Genomic DNA, 13,726 nt, shown 5'->3' on the forward strand with positions numbered 1-13,726 from the left:
CCCGGGGTAATCTTTCTTTTGGAGAAAGTTTCAAGATCAAAACTTATAAAAATGGTGCGTTATGGAGACACATACATCGAAGGTGTGAATTTACTGTCCTCCGGTGTAAGTATTCGCCCTTTTTTCTGTTAAACATTAGATGACGCAAAAGTTGTTTTACAAATTTAATGATAATTATCGTGAAAATAAAATTTACAAGCAATGTCTGGCCGAAAATCATCCCCATTCTTATCATCAGAATAATAATAGTATTTATCATCATCATCATCATCATCATCATCATCATCATCATCATCATCATCATCATCATCATCATCATCATCATCATCATCATCGTCATCGTCATCGTCATCGTCATCATCATCATCATCATCATCATCATCATCATCATCATCATCATCATCATCATCATCATCATCATCATCATCATCATCATCATCATCATCATCATCATCATCATTATCATCATCATAATCATCATTATCATCATTATCATCATCATCATCATCATCATCATCATCATCATCATAATCATCATAATCACCACTATAATTAATAACATAATCATTATCCTAATTATAATCATCCCTATCATAATCACCATCGCCATTCCCCTCATAACCATTATCATCATAACCACTATCGTCTATTTAACTTCAAAATTATCATTTCAGCTAGCATCATTGTAGTGACTTTATTCAAATCAACTTTATCATCGTTACCATCAATCACAGCAGTAGCATAATTTTCAGCACTAAATAATGCGTTTATTGCGTTTCAGGTGACTCATCTTGTTATCTCACGACCAACCAACTTCCGGTATCGACCAGGTGACTATGTCTTCATACAAATACCGGAAATAGCAAAGTTCGAGTGGCACCCTTTCACCATCAGCTCGGCACCTGAAATGGAAGGTAACAGAACCTTACAATCTAACTAAAATACACGGACTTTAAACAGAAAAAACACACAAAAGAACCCCTTGTTTGCGTAGATTTTAAGACCAGTTTTAACTTTAAAGGGAATGTCTTTTATTGCGTTATAATTTAAATTTCTATAATATTATTTTTAAGTATATTTTATTTGTTGTGTGGATATTCCGGGCGGAGTGTGAAGTTTGGCGCTCCTAAAACCCGGTTAAAACTATCAACGCTATTCGGTGACCCCAGTTTTACTCATGTTTGTTTGTCTGTTATGTACATGTGACTGTAGTAAACTTTTGTTTGTCTTACAACTGGTTTCTTTGGGAACCAGTACTGAGTATGTCTGAATTTAGTTAAGTTTTGAAAGCTTGACGATGTGTACGATATATAAGAGCCTTAGGTGAATCTGCATATTTAATTATTTATTTATCCTTAACAACGGTCATTTTTGAGGGCTAATTTGGATATTTTCATATCACAATGGATTACTTGTTGATAAGTCTTGGTGTACCTGCAGGTCACATATGGTTGCACGTTCGATCAGCAGGACATTGGACACGGAAGCTGTATGAATACTTCGACAAGTACGACGTAAATACCGCACAAAACGCAGATCAAAATATCGTCAAACGCAGGCGTAATACTTATTTATATTTGTTTTCGCCATTGTATGTCACATGACGATGGGTGTTGCATGAGAAGACGAAATAAATACATTGTAATTAATATCATACGTACTTTATTCAAGTACTACTGTTAAAATAGCGATAGTTACATGTTACAATAAAATAAGTAGCAATTAGTTTTTAGAAAGGTTAGTGTGTTCCTACATGTTAATATAGACCTAAGACGTACACTATTGTGACGAATTTTGTTTATTGTAATTACGTTTTTTATGTTAGCATGTAATTTTGAGCCTTTTAGTTGTTTCATTCCAACAGAAAACGCGATTTTTAGCCTAGCTAAATATATTCGTCTGTTTTGAACATTTTTCTAGTATTATTTTTATGTTCTAAGAATAAGCCATATAAATTAATTAAAAACGTAAACAAATGATTCATGCTGAAAGTTTTACTTAAGTTGTTTCCGAAACAATTTTACAAAATTAATTATCTTGAATTATTTGTTGCAGGAAGAACATCGAAAAAGTTTGTTAAAATTGAACAGGTGAGTTCAACCCTGCACATGTTAAATTATTATTAATCAGTTGTAAAAGCCAAATAACCAATTCGTCAATCTCTAAACAAGTCAGCCTAAGCCTTTTTAACAGTTAAGCCCTACCTGATAACGTAGTGGTAAGCGACCTTTTTGGTCATGACAATTCGAGTTGTATGTCAACAAAATCGGATATGTCAAGTAAATTGATTGGTGATTGTTCGTGTTCTTGTGTTATCCATACAGCTGTTGTTCCATGGTTCCATTGTCAAATTTTGTCAAATGGTCGAGTTAAACGTTAATCAATTTCTCCCACATGACAGTGATAGTCGATTGTGTCATGCGTCCAATTACAGTGCAACGGCACCTTTTATAATGCAGCAAAGCAGATGTCGCAAGATAGATATACTATACAGGCAATGTTTAACGTAATATTAGTATAATGCTATAAATAATGGCTCCATTAAAAACTCGTGACATAATGTTCACCTATATCTGTGTAAGTCGGTATTATAACGGTTATGTTTTGTACTGTACGGCTTATAATTCAAAGACCATTCAGTTGTCAGAAAAATTGTCGTTATTGCTCGTTTGCGTCTTAAATCAGTGGAACTGTCGTTACAAACACCTTTTCTTTATTCATCGATGCTAAAACCTTTTAAATATTGTTTATCGATGCGAACTAGTTATGTTCAGCTATTTTATGTGTTTTTTTTATATAACATTATTGTAATACACAGATATTTTGTTTGCGTCTGGAAACATTCAACGTGTTTTCAATTGAGACATTTGAATTATTGCGAATATCGTATTTGTCAAAATGTATATTCATAGAAATTACTCACTTGCAGGCTTATTCTCGTCAAAATGGGGTGAGAAAATCGAGAGTGTCCCGAATATCAAGCAACACACCGTCCAAAAAAACGCATAAAGACGTCAATATCAAGGTTGGTAAAAATAACATTTTAGGAAATCGTGGTGTGTTTGAAAATTAACACCGATTCGATGTGATTTAATGCAGGAATTAAGAATAAATAACGAGGGCATTTAATCAAAGGTATGTATAAGAACAACCAGGAAAATCATAATTTCCATATCAAGACACACTTTGTATGAATATAATGTATTTTAATGTAAGGGAACATACATTTCGATTTGGAGCTATTGTTATCATACCTACTTAGGGTACGGTTTGAGATAGCAGTTCAGTTTTTATAAGTGCGTTAATTTAAATCGGCCAAACTACAACAATTTTGATTAATTTTTCGTATGCATGACGCAATTAGTCTCGATGAAGTTCAATGAGAACGAATCACAAATACCGGGGTTAAATGTACTTCGGCTGACATACAACGATAATTATATGCAAACATTGTTGTAATTAATACACGATCTGACAAATGTCTTTGCGATTGAAATAAGAACCATATTAAATTATCCTGTAACCAGTTAGTTACTAACTATTGCATTCATTTGTTAACATGGAGATCCCCCCCCCTAAAAAACGTTAGACAGTAATTGCTTTCGAATGTTGCATTAATTCCATCAGGCACGAGTATAATACCTTTCTGATATCACGTTGTACATTATTTTTAAAGAACCTTACACTAAAAACTGAAACCATGTCTGCTATCAGAATTTTTCTTTATCTTCCAGTGTTTTATTGACGGCCCGTACGGTACGGGAACAAGAGAAGTATTTGACACAGAACACGCCGTGTTGATTGGTGCAGGTATTGGTGTCACACCCATGGCCTCGATTCTGCAAAGTGTCTGGTACAGGTACGTACTTCACCGAAACATTTGAATTTATTTATTTAATTTAAAAAACAACTGAAAAGCTGAAATAGTGTTTGAATACTTAAATTATCTTTTAAACATTGAACCATAGTTTTTGTGATTGTGTTTAATAATTATTGACTAAATGAGCATTATAATGAATGACAATTAAACGTAACATGTTTTCGTATAAAATAGTCGTTTGAATTCATGCAAATACTTCTTGGCCATAAATCATTTTTCAAGTGGATCTAGCATTTGTAATAAATTTTCTGCATATATTTCTGTGGAATACAGCTTACAAACATTTTAAGGCGGTTGTAGATTTTTTTTTTTTAAGTAGTATGGTTTTGTTCTTTACAAGGTTTAACCAAATGTGGTTGATGAACATTTACGGTAAATTTCGATATGTAAATACGTTGTGTGTGCATGTTTTAACCAGATTGTCTATGGTTCGTGTCTAATATGTGTATTGTAACACTTTTTATACATTATTGTTATATTTTAGAACTAGCATGTGATACATTTGTTTTGTATACATGTCGTAGATGTACAATGTTATTGAATGCTATAGGTTCGCATGCTTTTATGTTTATTTGTGTGAAGATGGTGTAAGTACGGAATCCGGATAGTGCTATCTATAATCTCGCCCTTCTTTCATCAAGGGCGACACACGAAACACGAAGCGATACACGATATTTTGCGCGACAGTCGCGGCGACACGCGATATTTGTTCTGTTCAAATATCTCTGTAATAATATCGCCTGTCGACTGTTGCGGTTTCAAAGATTAGAATGCGAAAGTCGCCCTTTTACATGCGATATCTCGCCCTTTGACCACGACCGTCGCACTTATCGAACGCGACTGTCGCCCTTTATGAACGCGACCGTCGCCATTTTATAGGCGATATCTCTCATATAAAATGGCATTCTAGATTTTTGAAAACGCGGCAGTTGCGGCGACGCACGATATTTTGCGCGACAGTCGCGGCGGCGCACGATATTTTGCGCGACGCACGATGTATTTAACACGATATATCGCCTTTTGGGCTACCTACATAAGGGCGATAAATCGTGTTAAATATATCGTGCGTCGCCGCGATTGTCGTGCAAAATATCGTGCGCCGCTGCGACTGTCGCGCAAAATATCGTGCGTCGCGGGGACTGTCGCGCAAAATATCGTGTATCGCTTCGTGTGTCGTTTGTCGCCCTTAATGAAAGAAGGGCGAGATTAAACATGGCACTATCTGGATTCCGTATTAAGTGATCCACTTATCAAAATCAAATTAATTTACACAAATCAGACCTTCATAAAATCTATACTAAAACAGAATTGTACGCATATTGTCTTTAAAAACCTTGCTCACTGCGTTGCATGTACGTCGAAAAATGCATTCATGATCTATATACGAAGGAACTTTACGTATAACGACTCAAAATAAAAAAAAAGTATCTACGTCGTATGCTCGATGAAAATGGATAAAACATCTCATTTACCTTAAAACAATAGTAAGTAAAGGATGGTATGACTTAAGTTTACCTTTATAACCATTTATAGCTCGCAAACATTAATCTGACACTTACCTTAATGCGTGAATATATTTATTATTATTATTATTATTTCGGTGGTACTTTCCGGTGGTTTATAGAGAAATATAAGTGTATTAAAACTGATAATTTCACTGTTTCAAACAATGAAAATTAACTTTATGTTAATTTTCGATAATTTTCACTGTTTACTGTGAAATGACGTCATTTTCGGACGAAATGACGTCATTATCCTAGCAAAATTCTTTATTTAACTCTTTAACAATGTGTTTAAACGGTAAAGAAAAGCATAAAAAAAGAAGAAAATTTGTTGGATTCGGTGGAATATCGATTTTAATTCACTCGTGATCATAGAAAAAATATATTTTCTATGATCACTCGTGAATTAAAATCGATCATCCACCGATTTCAACACATATCCTATATTTATTTATTTATTTATTTAATTTATTTATTTATTTATTTATTTATTTATTTATTTATTTATTTATTTATTTATTTATTTATTTATTTATTATTATTTATTTATTTGTTTATTGTATGAAAGCATCACAGATACCTGGTAAAAACATTTCTAGACAACTAACTGAGTGGTATCATGTCTTTCCCATGACAAACAACGGCGCGATCAGCGCATATCGATCATGAATATAATATGATTATAGGTGCTACCTAATTTACGGGCAAAAGCTTTTTAAGTTTTTTTGATAACTATGTATTTTTAATAAATATATTGACATGATTGTGTTCAAAATATTATAATTGTTGCAATAATTAAGTAATGCATAAAAAAAAATCAATATTAAAACAAGTTACATGTTCCAAGCTTAAAGATCTAGCATCTTATATTTTTTTGTTTTCTAGCCACAGGAATTTATAGCTGGTTCGGTGTCTGTGGTATAGTGGATGGGGTGTCTGCTAACTGGCTAAGTCACTGGGAGGTCTCTGTATTGATCTCTTAAGTGGGAGCATTCTTTAGATAACCCTAAAGACATACTATGGCGTACCATTTGGGTTGAAAGTCAAGAAGACCTACAAGTTAAAAAGAGAAATGTACGTCAAAGTACAATAATTGTACGTCGATATAAATATAAAATACACTTCGAAGTATATATTTGTACGTCAAAATACAATTTGTACTTCGACATACATGTTTGTACTTCGACGTACACATTTTTTGAACAGCCAATCAAAACACTAGTCTCTTGAGCCGCTTTTCCTTCAGATTTATTCATAATAAATGTTTAAAATCTCTTTTTTAATTGAGGACAAAATGAATAAAAATATCAGAATGGCAAAAAACAACACATAGAAGTTTCAAGTATTTAATGCATTGAAATAGATTATATACAAATTTGAAGAAGATTCAATTGTTACCTTTTTAAAATTAAAATTATTCAGCATATTGTGAGTATTTATTGATCATGCGGGGCGGAGTATCACGACCGTCTAGTGCATTACTGTGTAGGAAATTCCCAACGATAACCAAACAGTTACCAAGCATTAACGGGATAAATAATGTATTATAACCTTTCCGTTGGTCGTATTTTGTGATAACCATAACTTGCATAAGTCAGAGGTTAATTCCGCCACGCCAGGTCAATAAATACGCACAATATCTATGAGTTAGCGGTCGATAGTCGCATAATTTGATATAAATTATAATAATAATAATGTTTAATAAATACGCACAATATCTATGAGTAAGCGGTCGAAAGTCGCATAATTTGTTATAAATAATAATAAAACTTATGTTCAATGTCAAATATCTCTAAAAGCAACAGATGTAAGGTGTCTTCTGATTGGCTAACACTCAAGGGTCGGTGAAAACTGTAGGTCGAAGTACATTTCTCGTTCTACCTAGTAGGTCTTGTATACTTTCGACGTCATGGTACGTCATACAGACACTAAGTACTGGTCCTATCCAGGAACCAGTTTGTTTCATCAAATGTCTCAATTCAACTTGACAGCTTGCTAAAGCAGTTGCATTTAGCATACAGTACATGTGATGTATCAAATCAATTTTGATTGACAAATTTGACAGGATTTTTTTAAATCCAATAAGTTTTAGACTGCCAAATAACACACACTACGTATTGAAAGCCATACCTGGAGCTTTCGTCTGTATACCACTGACTTCGTCAGAAGAATGATTTCTACTGTTGGGAAACGTTAACACCACTAATTGTCTTCTTATTTATTATCAATGTATAATTATGTGTAACAGCATAACGACATACTTGTTTCGCAATTAAAATATTTAATAAATACAGGTATCTTGCAGGTTTCTAATTTTCTTTCGCAAACTATTGTTGAATAGTTTAAATTGTGTCGCCACTAAAAAACTAGCCATTTTGTAGCAATTCTAAAATCACAGTCTAAACTGCATACACTTAGCTCTACAGTTACAATTTGAATGCAAATATTAGAATGCATCATGTTATATCATCCATATTTTTTTATTTAAACATTCAAATAACACATAATACAGTACATATATAAAAAGATATGTGGTATTGTGTGGATATACAAAACACTTCACATCGTTTATTTGCACATAAAATAATAGTTACAAAATAAGTAAAACTCATGAACCTACATTTCAAGAATATTTACGTATATGCAATTACAAAGTGGTGTTATTGTATTACCTTTTACAAAATTAACATTGCTGGTTTTGCACTAGCCATAAAACATTTATCATGGATTAGCAAGTAACAACCAATTTATTAATTACACAATAGAACGGAAATCATATTAATTGCATTATGCATTTACTAAACAAGCTATTTGCTACTGTTTAGAATTACACTATCTTACTAAAAATGATCACTGGTACTTAGTGCTTTTACATACTTGTGGTAAGTTTTGTATTACTAGTTTGACAATAATCGGCAGACACTTGTCGATATACAGACAAAATTTGCATGGAAACTTTTCATATTTTTTCAGCATAATTGCCATCAAATTGTTAATTTAACAACCCTTTGACATTGTTTGCACATCTGATCTTATTATACCATAGCTGATTTTTGTTTATAGATAGACATATATAGACTTTTCAAAGTTCTATAAAAGTTCACACATGTTCCATCCAAGTAAACAAACAGAACCAATAAAGATCACCACAGATAATAACTGTGTGTATAGCTTGGAAATTTTGATAGTTCGGGAATCCCTCCTTTGTTGATTTCTGTAAACCAAAACTGTCAGTTTTGCTGGATATAATGGCTTGTATAATGCCCAGCTCTTGCCTTGGCAGAACAGCTTCTTAAAACGGAAAACCAACAAATATCTTAAAATTTGATCAATAATGCAGACAATTTATAAATGTCTTGTTTTTGTTGATTTCGAATCTGGAAGATTTTTTACGTAAGATTGTGGTACGAAAATTCCAACGGTATCGGATATTGTGGTTTTAGGACTAAACTATTTATAGTGATATGTAACCTTTTGGGATATCGGTAAAGTGCGAGCAGACGAGGTGAAAATACTTTAAAAATTAAAGCTAAAAGACTAAAAAGTTAGATCTGAATATCTTAAAAATTTGTGAATAAATGTGTTTCTGGTGGGTAACAACGACAACTTACCAGAATATTGCTCATGATCAAACGTAAAACTTCTTTCTGAGAGCGAATGGAAAATGCGTCACAAATTCTGATACATAAACAGTAGGGTGTCGTTATTGAAATACCGCGAGAATACTTGAAGAATAGAGATGCCAACTAAAGTGTTTAAAACAAATAATTTTTTTAACAAGCGTTTGTGATTTGTCAGGATAATAATAACAATAAGATATCGAAAAGATCAAAGCAAATAAATTCGACAGAAATCGGAGATTCGGCAATATATTAAAGACGGGTTATGTTCCCCTAAATTGTGTTCGGTGAAGACTGTTACTATATGTAATGAACCAGTCTTCGGCTTATACCCACTGAAGAAGAGAATTCAGGGGAGATAATTGAGTAATGACCTAATTCTGGAACGGTTGCGAAGAAAAACAAATAATGCGAGAATATTTAGTACGATTCGCTACACAATTATGATGTCATTGATATAACCTTTTCTGAGGTATGTATTTACATGTGATTTAGCATATGTCAAAGTGTTTTTGATTTGTTCAAGTTCATAAATAGCATCGCGAAAATATATGTCGCGTGGCAAATTTTTTTGAGACGTATCCATATGTGGTATTCTTATGTAATTTTATGTCTAAATTCCCATATGTATGAACGGTCAACGCGCGCTTCGCGGGCTTTTGCCCGTATTACACAATTAAAGCGTTTAATGCAAATGTGTATTCAAGCATCATGTATGTAAGCTGCGGTACAGGTATATTGCTATAAATGTGTGTTCTTGATTCATTTTAGATTCAGCGAAGAAAGACAGACGTGTCCGAACTGCGACCACGTGTGGTACCCGATAGACGAGGAGGAGATGGACATGAACTTGAAAAAGGTAAACTTCATACAAAGAATTCGAATTGCTAGGAACTAATTAACAATACAGATGCTAAAACAAACGGTAATTACATTTTGATTGTGCCTCCGAAAATTGGAATGTTCTTACTTTCCTAAACCAGACGTGTTTCTAGCAGTAGCCCTTATATAATGTCAACCGATGATAAACTCTTTGGCTTTAGATTAATGATAGGTTTATGAAAACAAATTGGATTGCTGTAGACCAAAATGGTGCGAGTATAACGTGACCCTTTTCCAAACATTTCAACCGTACGCAGCATTTGATTTGAGACGGTCGTCTCATATCGATAAACCAAAATCGAAAGATATTTTTCCCTTTTTGTGTTAAACGACTCTTTGTTTCAGTTGGACTTTGTATGGATAAACAGAGATCAGAAAAGCTTCGAGTGGTTCCTCACACTGCTGACCAAGCTAGAGATGGAGCAGAGCGATCATTGCGGGCCCCTGGAAAAGTGCATCCAGATGCACATGTACATGACCGCAGCACAGAAGAAAACCGACATGAAAGGCATCGGATTACAGGTAACAAGAGGATATTAGTTGCTTTCGGTATATAATGAATTTTATTTTGCGATTGTTCAAAGATATCACGCATGGTGTTATATTTATTCAATGATCCAAAGTGTATTTAAATCTACCAAAACCGTTTGTGAACATTTAAAAGGGTTGGGGTGTTAAGGTTTGCGCTAGTGATAACGTTATGAAGTTAAAAGGACGTCTTTTCACAGCTTTAGCTGTTTTCACAGCTTTAGCTGTATAAGAAAGGTTTCCTTCTCCAGATGATTGTTTTACAAATATGTTCAATACTAGCGAAACAAATGAAAAATTGTTCGTATTCCAAAGTAGACGAGGTATACTGGATTCGCATCAGACATTTGTATGTCTTTCTTTCCTTTCATATGTCCGTAGACACAAGCTTTTCAACGAACGACACTCAAACCTCTATGCATCGTTCCTTGTTTGATTCTGCACTTTAACAAATTGTAAACGTTAAACATGATATATAATGCCCCTTTTGATTTTAATATTTATACAACCTCATTATTACAACTTGCTACATTTAATGATATATGACATTCGGGAGGAGGGGGCGGGGATGTTACTACTGTGAACATCAAACTGCAAACCTGGTAATATCTTGTTAACTGTGTTTAAAGATTGCGTTGGATCTTATGTACGAGAAAAACAACAGAGATTTGATCACGGGTCTTCGAACGAAAACAGAGCCAGGTCGGCCTAACTGGAATAAAGTAAGACATGCGTTTTAATTATTATGATATATTATCATATATTATCATTATCATTATTATTATTATTATTATTATTATTATTATTATTATTATTATTATTATTATTATTATTATTATTATTATTGTTATTATTATTATTATTATAAATATCACATAAATTCATACCTATTAAAGCAAGTTATATGTTGAGAAATCAGTAAGGTATTGATTCTTGGTAGCTAAGAATTGTAAAAAGACATAACCATCCCCAAGTGTGCATTTTTATAATTTTCCATCTTCACATATACAATTCGAATAATGTATTCGTATTCATGATTTTACATTAACGATCGTAAACCTAACGTATAAATCCAGACATCAGAGTTCATATCCATGAATAATTGTTACACAATTTGAATTGTTAAAATTAAGTAGCTGTGTTTGTTTTTGATAAGCAAGTCTTTTAGAAACGATTTAATTTTGATTAGACACAGAAAACAACAAGATTACGAACAATATGGGGAAGTGTTTCTAAATAATGATGGCGTAGTCGAAAGAAAACGAGGTTCCCTGATAGGACCAAAACATTTTCACTAGAAATATATTCATGAATGTTCTCTGATAAACATGTTCACTAATTGCTCATTATTTGCTTTATTTCAAAGATATTCAAAGCCATCAAGAACGAAAACAAAGGTAAGGTCAAAGTTTTCTTCTGTGGAGCGCCAGCACTTGGGAAAACAGTCAAAGAAGCCGCCGCGAAATTTGGTTTTGCATTCTCTAAGGAAAATTTCTAAAACTCGATAATCAAATTACTTCATGTGTTCATGTTTAATCAAATTTTGCGCTCAACCACTGTGTGATTTTTAGAATGCAAGTTTTATTTTTATCTGCATGACGTTTATAACATTAAATACGTGGCAATCATTTTGAAATTTGAACAATACCAACATACCCTATTGTTAACCGGCGAATACTAAATTAAGAGACCTTGCATCAAAGTCTTATGTATCTGCATAAGAAGTTCGTAATGCAGATCGTCGTATGCACTTGATCCGAAGTCGATGTGTTTATTGACCTGGGTACAACAAGGTGAATTTGAACGCGAAGGGCCATACTAGCCGTTTGTGAGGAACGTCAATTATGGTAATTTGAGCACGGTTCGATGTTAACATGTGTAAACGATATTATTCATTATTTTTTATCATTTATTTAATAATTTATATATGTTTTAACTTTGTTTTATTTGCTATGTTCATTGTAACCGTGGCATTTTAGCACTTTTTAATTTCATGTGTACGTGCTTTACTTACTATTTTGAGTGAGAATGCTGTTTTATTTAATGTTTTAACTGTTCTAACGTTAGTTTGTACTAAATGAACTTATATTTGCACAATAAAAAATCCATATGCTAATGCAATATTTGAACATTAAATATTTGTTGTTTACTAGCAATTTGTTGTAGTTAATTGTAACACCAGTTATTGTATTTGTTATTAAAACGTTTCTAAAATGCTTGCTTATACTGGTTTTGATTGTTGTCAGCACCTACCTTCATGTAGTATATTATATTTATCAATGCACCGTTTGTCTCATGGAAATAAGTTCGTTATCAAATGCACTACGTAGTAATGTCTGCAGACAATTAAAAAAAAAATAGATCGGTACTAAAATGGAAAATACATTAGCAGAAAAAAAGAAGTTTTGAAACTTTTAGCTAACCGTAGCTAGTTACTTGAATATTTTGTCGATTTATATTTGTATAATAACGAAATTATTGAACAGTTCTAAATCCCATGTACTTTAATATGTTAAAAAAAAGAAATCGGTATGTTAAGCCTTGGTAGATCAAAATTATTTTATTTCATTCTAAACTGGCACTAGTTCTGGTAAAAAGAACTGTTAAACTGCGATAACCATAACATTGCTTTCTACTTCACTTCACATAATCTTGAAGACCATTAAGTATTATGCGCACTAGTTTTACAAATGATGCAGCATGTGTTGATTTGGGGGAAGCCCGTGTTACTCTAAATACTTTCACATGATTGCGAAAAAATAAAACACAAAAATATTACCAGGAAAACTTTAATATTTACATCCGCTATTCTTTTTATAGCATTGAAACGCTCGATACATAACATTCAAAATATATTACCTGGTAAACCCGAAATTTATTTTTTGTTACTGTCCCTTGTATAAATCAAAAATTAGTACCTGCAATGGCATTTAACTAACTGTCACTAAATTTACTTAATACACAATGTTAACTTCTAAACATAAATAGGTATGAGACAATTGAAATCTAATTCACATCGCTATGGTTAATTCTAGGCTATTAATCATACATAGGAAATATAAATGCATACACGTACAGTGCATCACATCAGACTCTCATAATCAAGTGATTTTACGGCAATTTATTTTTGTGCAGTTTCAACATTTTATGTTATAACAACAGCTTTTTTACAAACATGAACAAAATACAGTAAAAATGGCAACAGGTATAAATAATCATATTTAAATATTGAATACATTCGGTTTATAACTGTGTTTAACCAATATAAATACAACAGAAGAGCAATGCACATTTAAATTAAATTAAATAAGGAT

General features: G+C 32.7%; 1 protein-coding gene across 1 annotated transcript in view; it reads left to right on the forward strand.

Moving 5' to 3' along the window:
- Nucleotides 1-12,296, forward strand: part of LOC127868618 (NADPH oxidase 5-like) — a gene marked incomplete at its 5' end in the record, with an annotated part of 17,895 nt that extends 5,599 nt beyond the window's left edge. Inside the window, 8 exons of the mRNA XM_052410558.1 lie at nucleotides 1-105; nucleotides 782-914; nucleotides 1,441-1,514; nucleotides 3,735-3,859; nucleotides 9,774-9,861; nucleotides 10,230-10,406; nucleotides 11,042-11,134; nucleotides 11,779-12,296. The exon at nucleotides 1-105 is cut by the window's left edge and continues 87 nt beyond it. Of these exons, the coding sequence (XP_052266518.1) occupies nucleotides 1-105; nucleotides 782-914; nucleotides 1,441-1,514; nucleotides 3,735-3,859; nucleotides 9,774-9,861; nucleotides 10,230-10,406; nucleotides 11,042-11,134; nucleotides 11,779-11,910 (927 nt within the window). The remainder of the gene's footprint in view (nucleotides 106-781; nucleotides 915-1,440; nucleotides 1,515-3,734; nucleotides 3,860-9,773; nucleotides 9,862-10,229; nucleotides 10,407-11,041; nucleotides 11,135-11,778) is intronic.
- Between the last annotated feature and the right edge of the window lie 1,430 nt (nucleotides 12,297-13,726).

The sequence above is a fragment of the Dreissena polymorpha genome, chromosome 1, assembly GCF_020536995.1.
Source record: "Dreissena polymorpha isolate Duluth1 chromosome 1, UMN_Dpol_1.0, whole genome shotgun sequence".
Lineage (NCBI taxonomy): Eukaryota > Metazoa > Mollusca > Bivalvia > Myida > Dreissenidae > Dreissena > Dreissena polymorpha.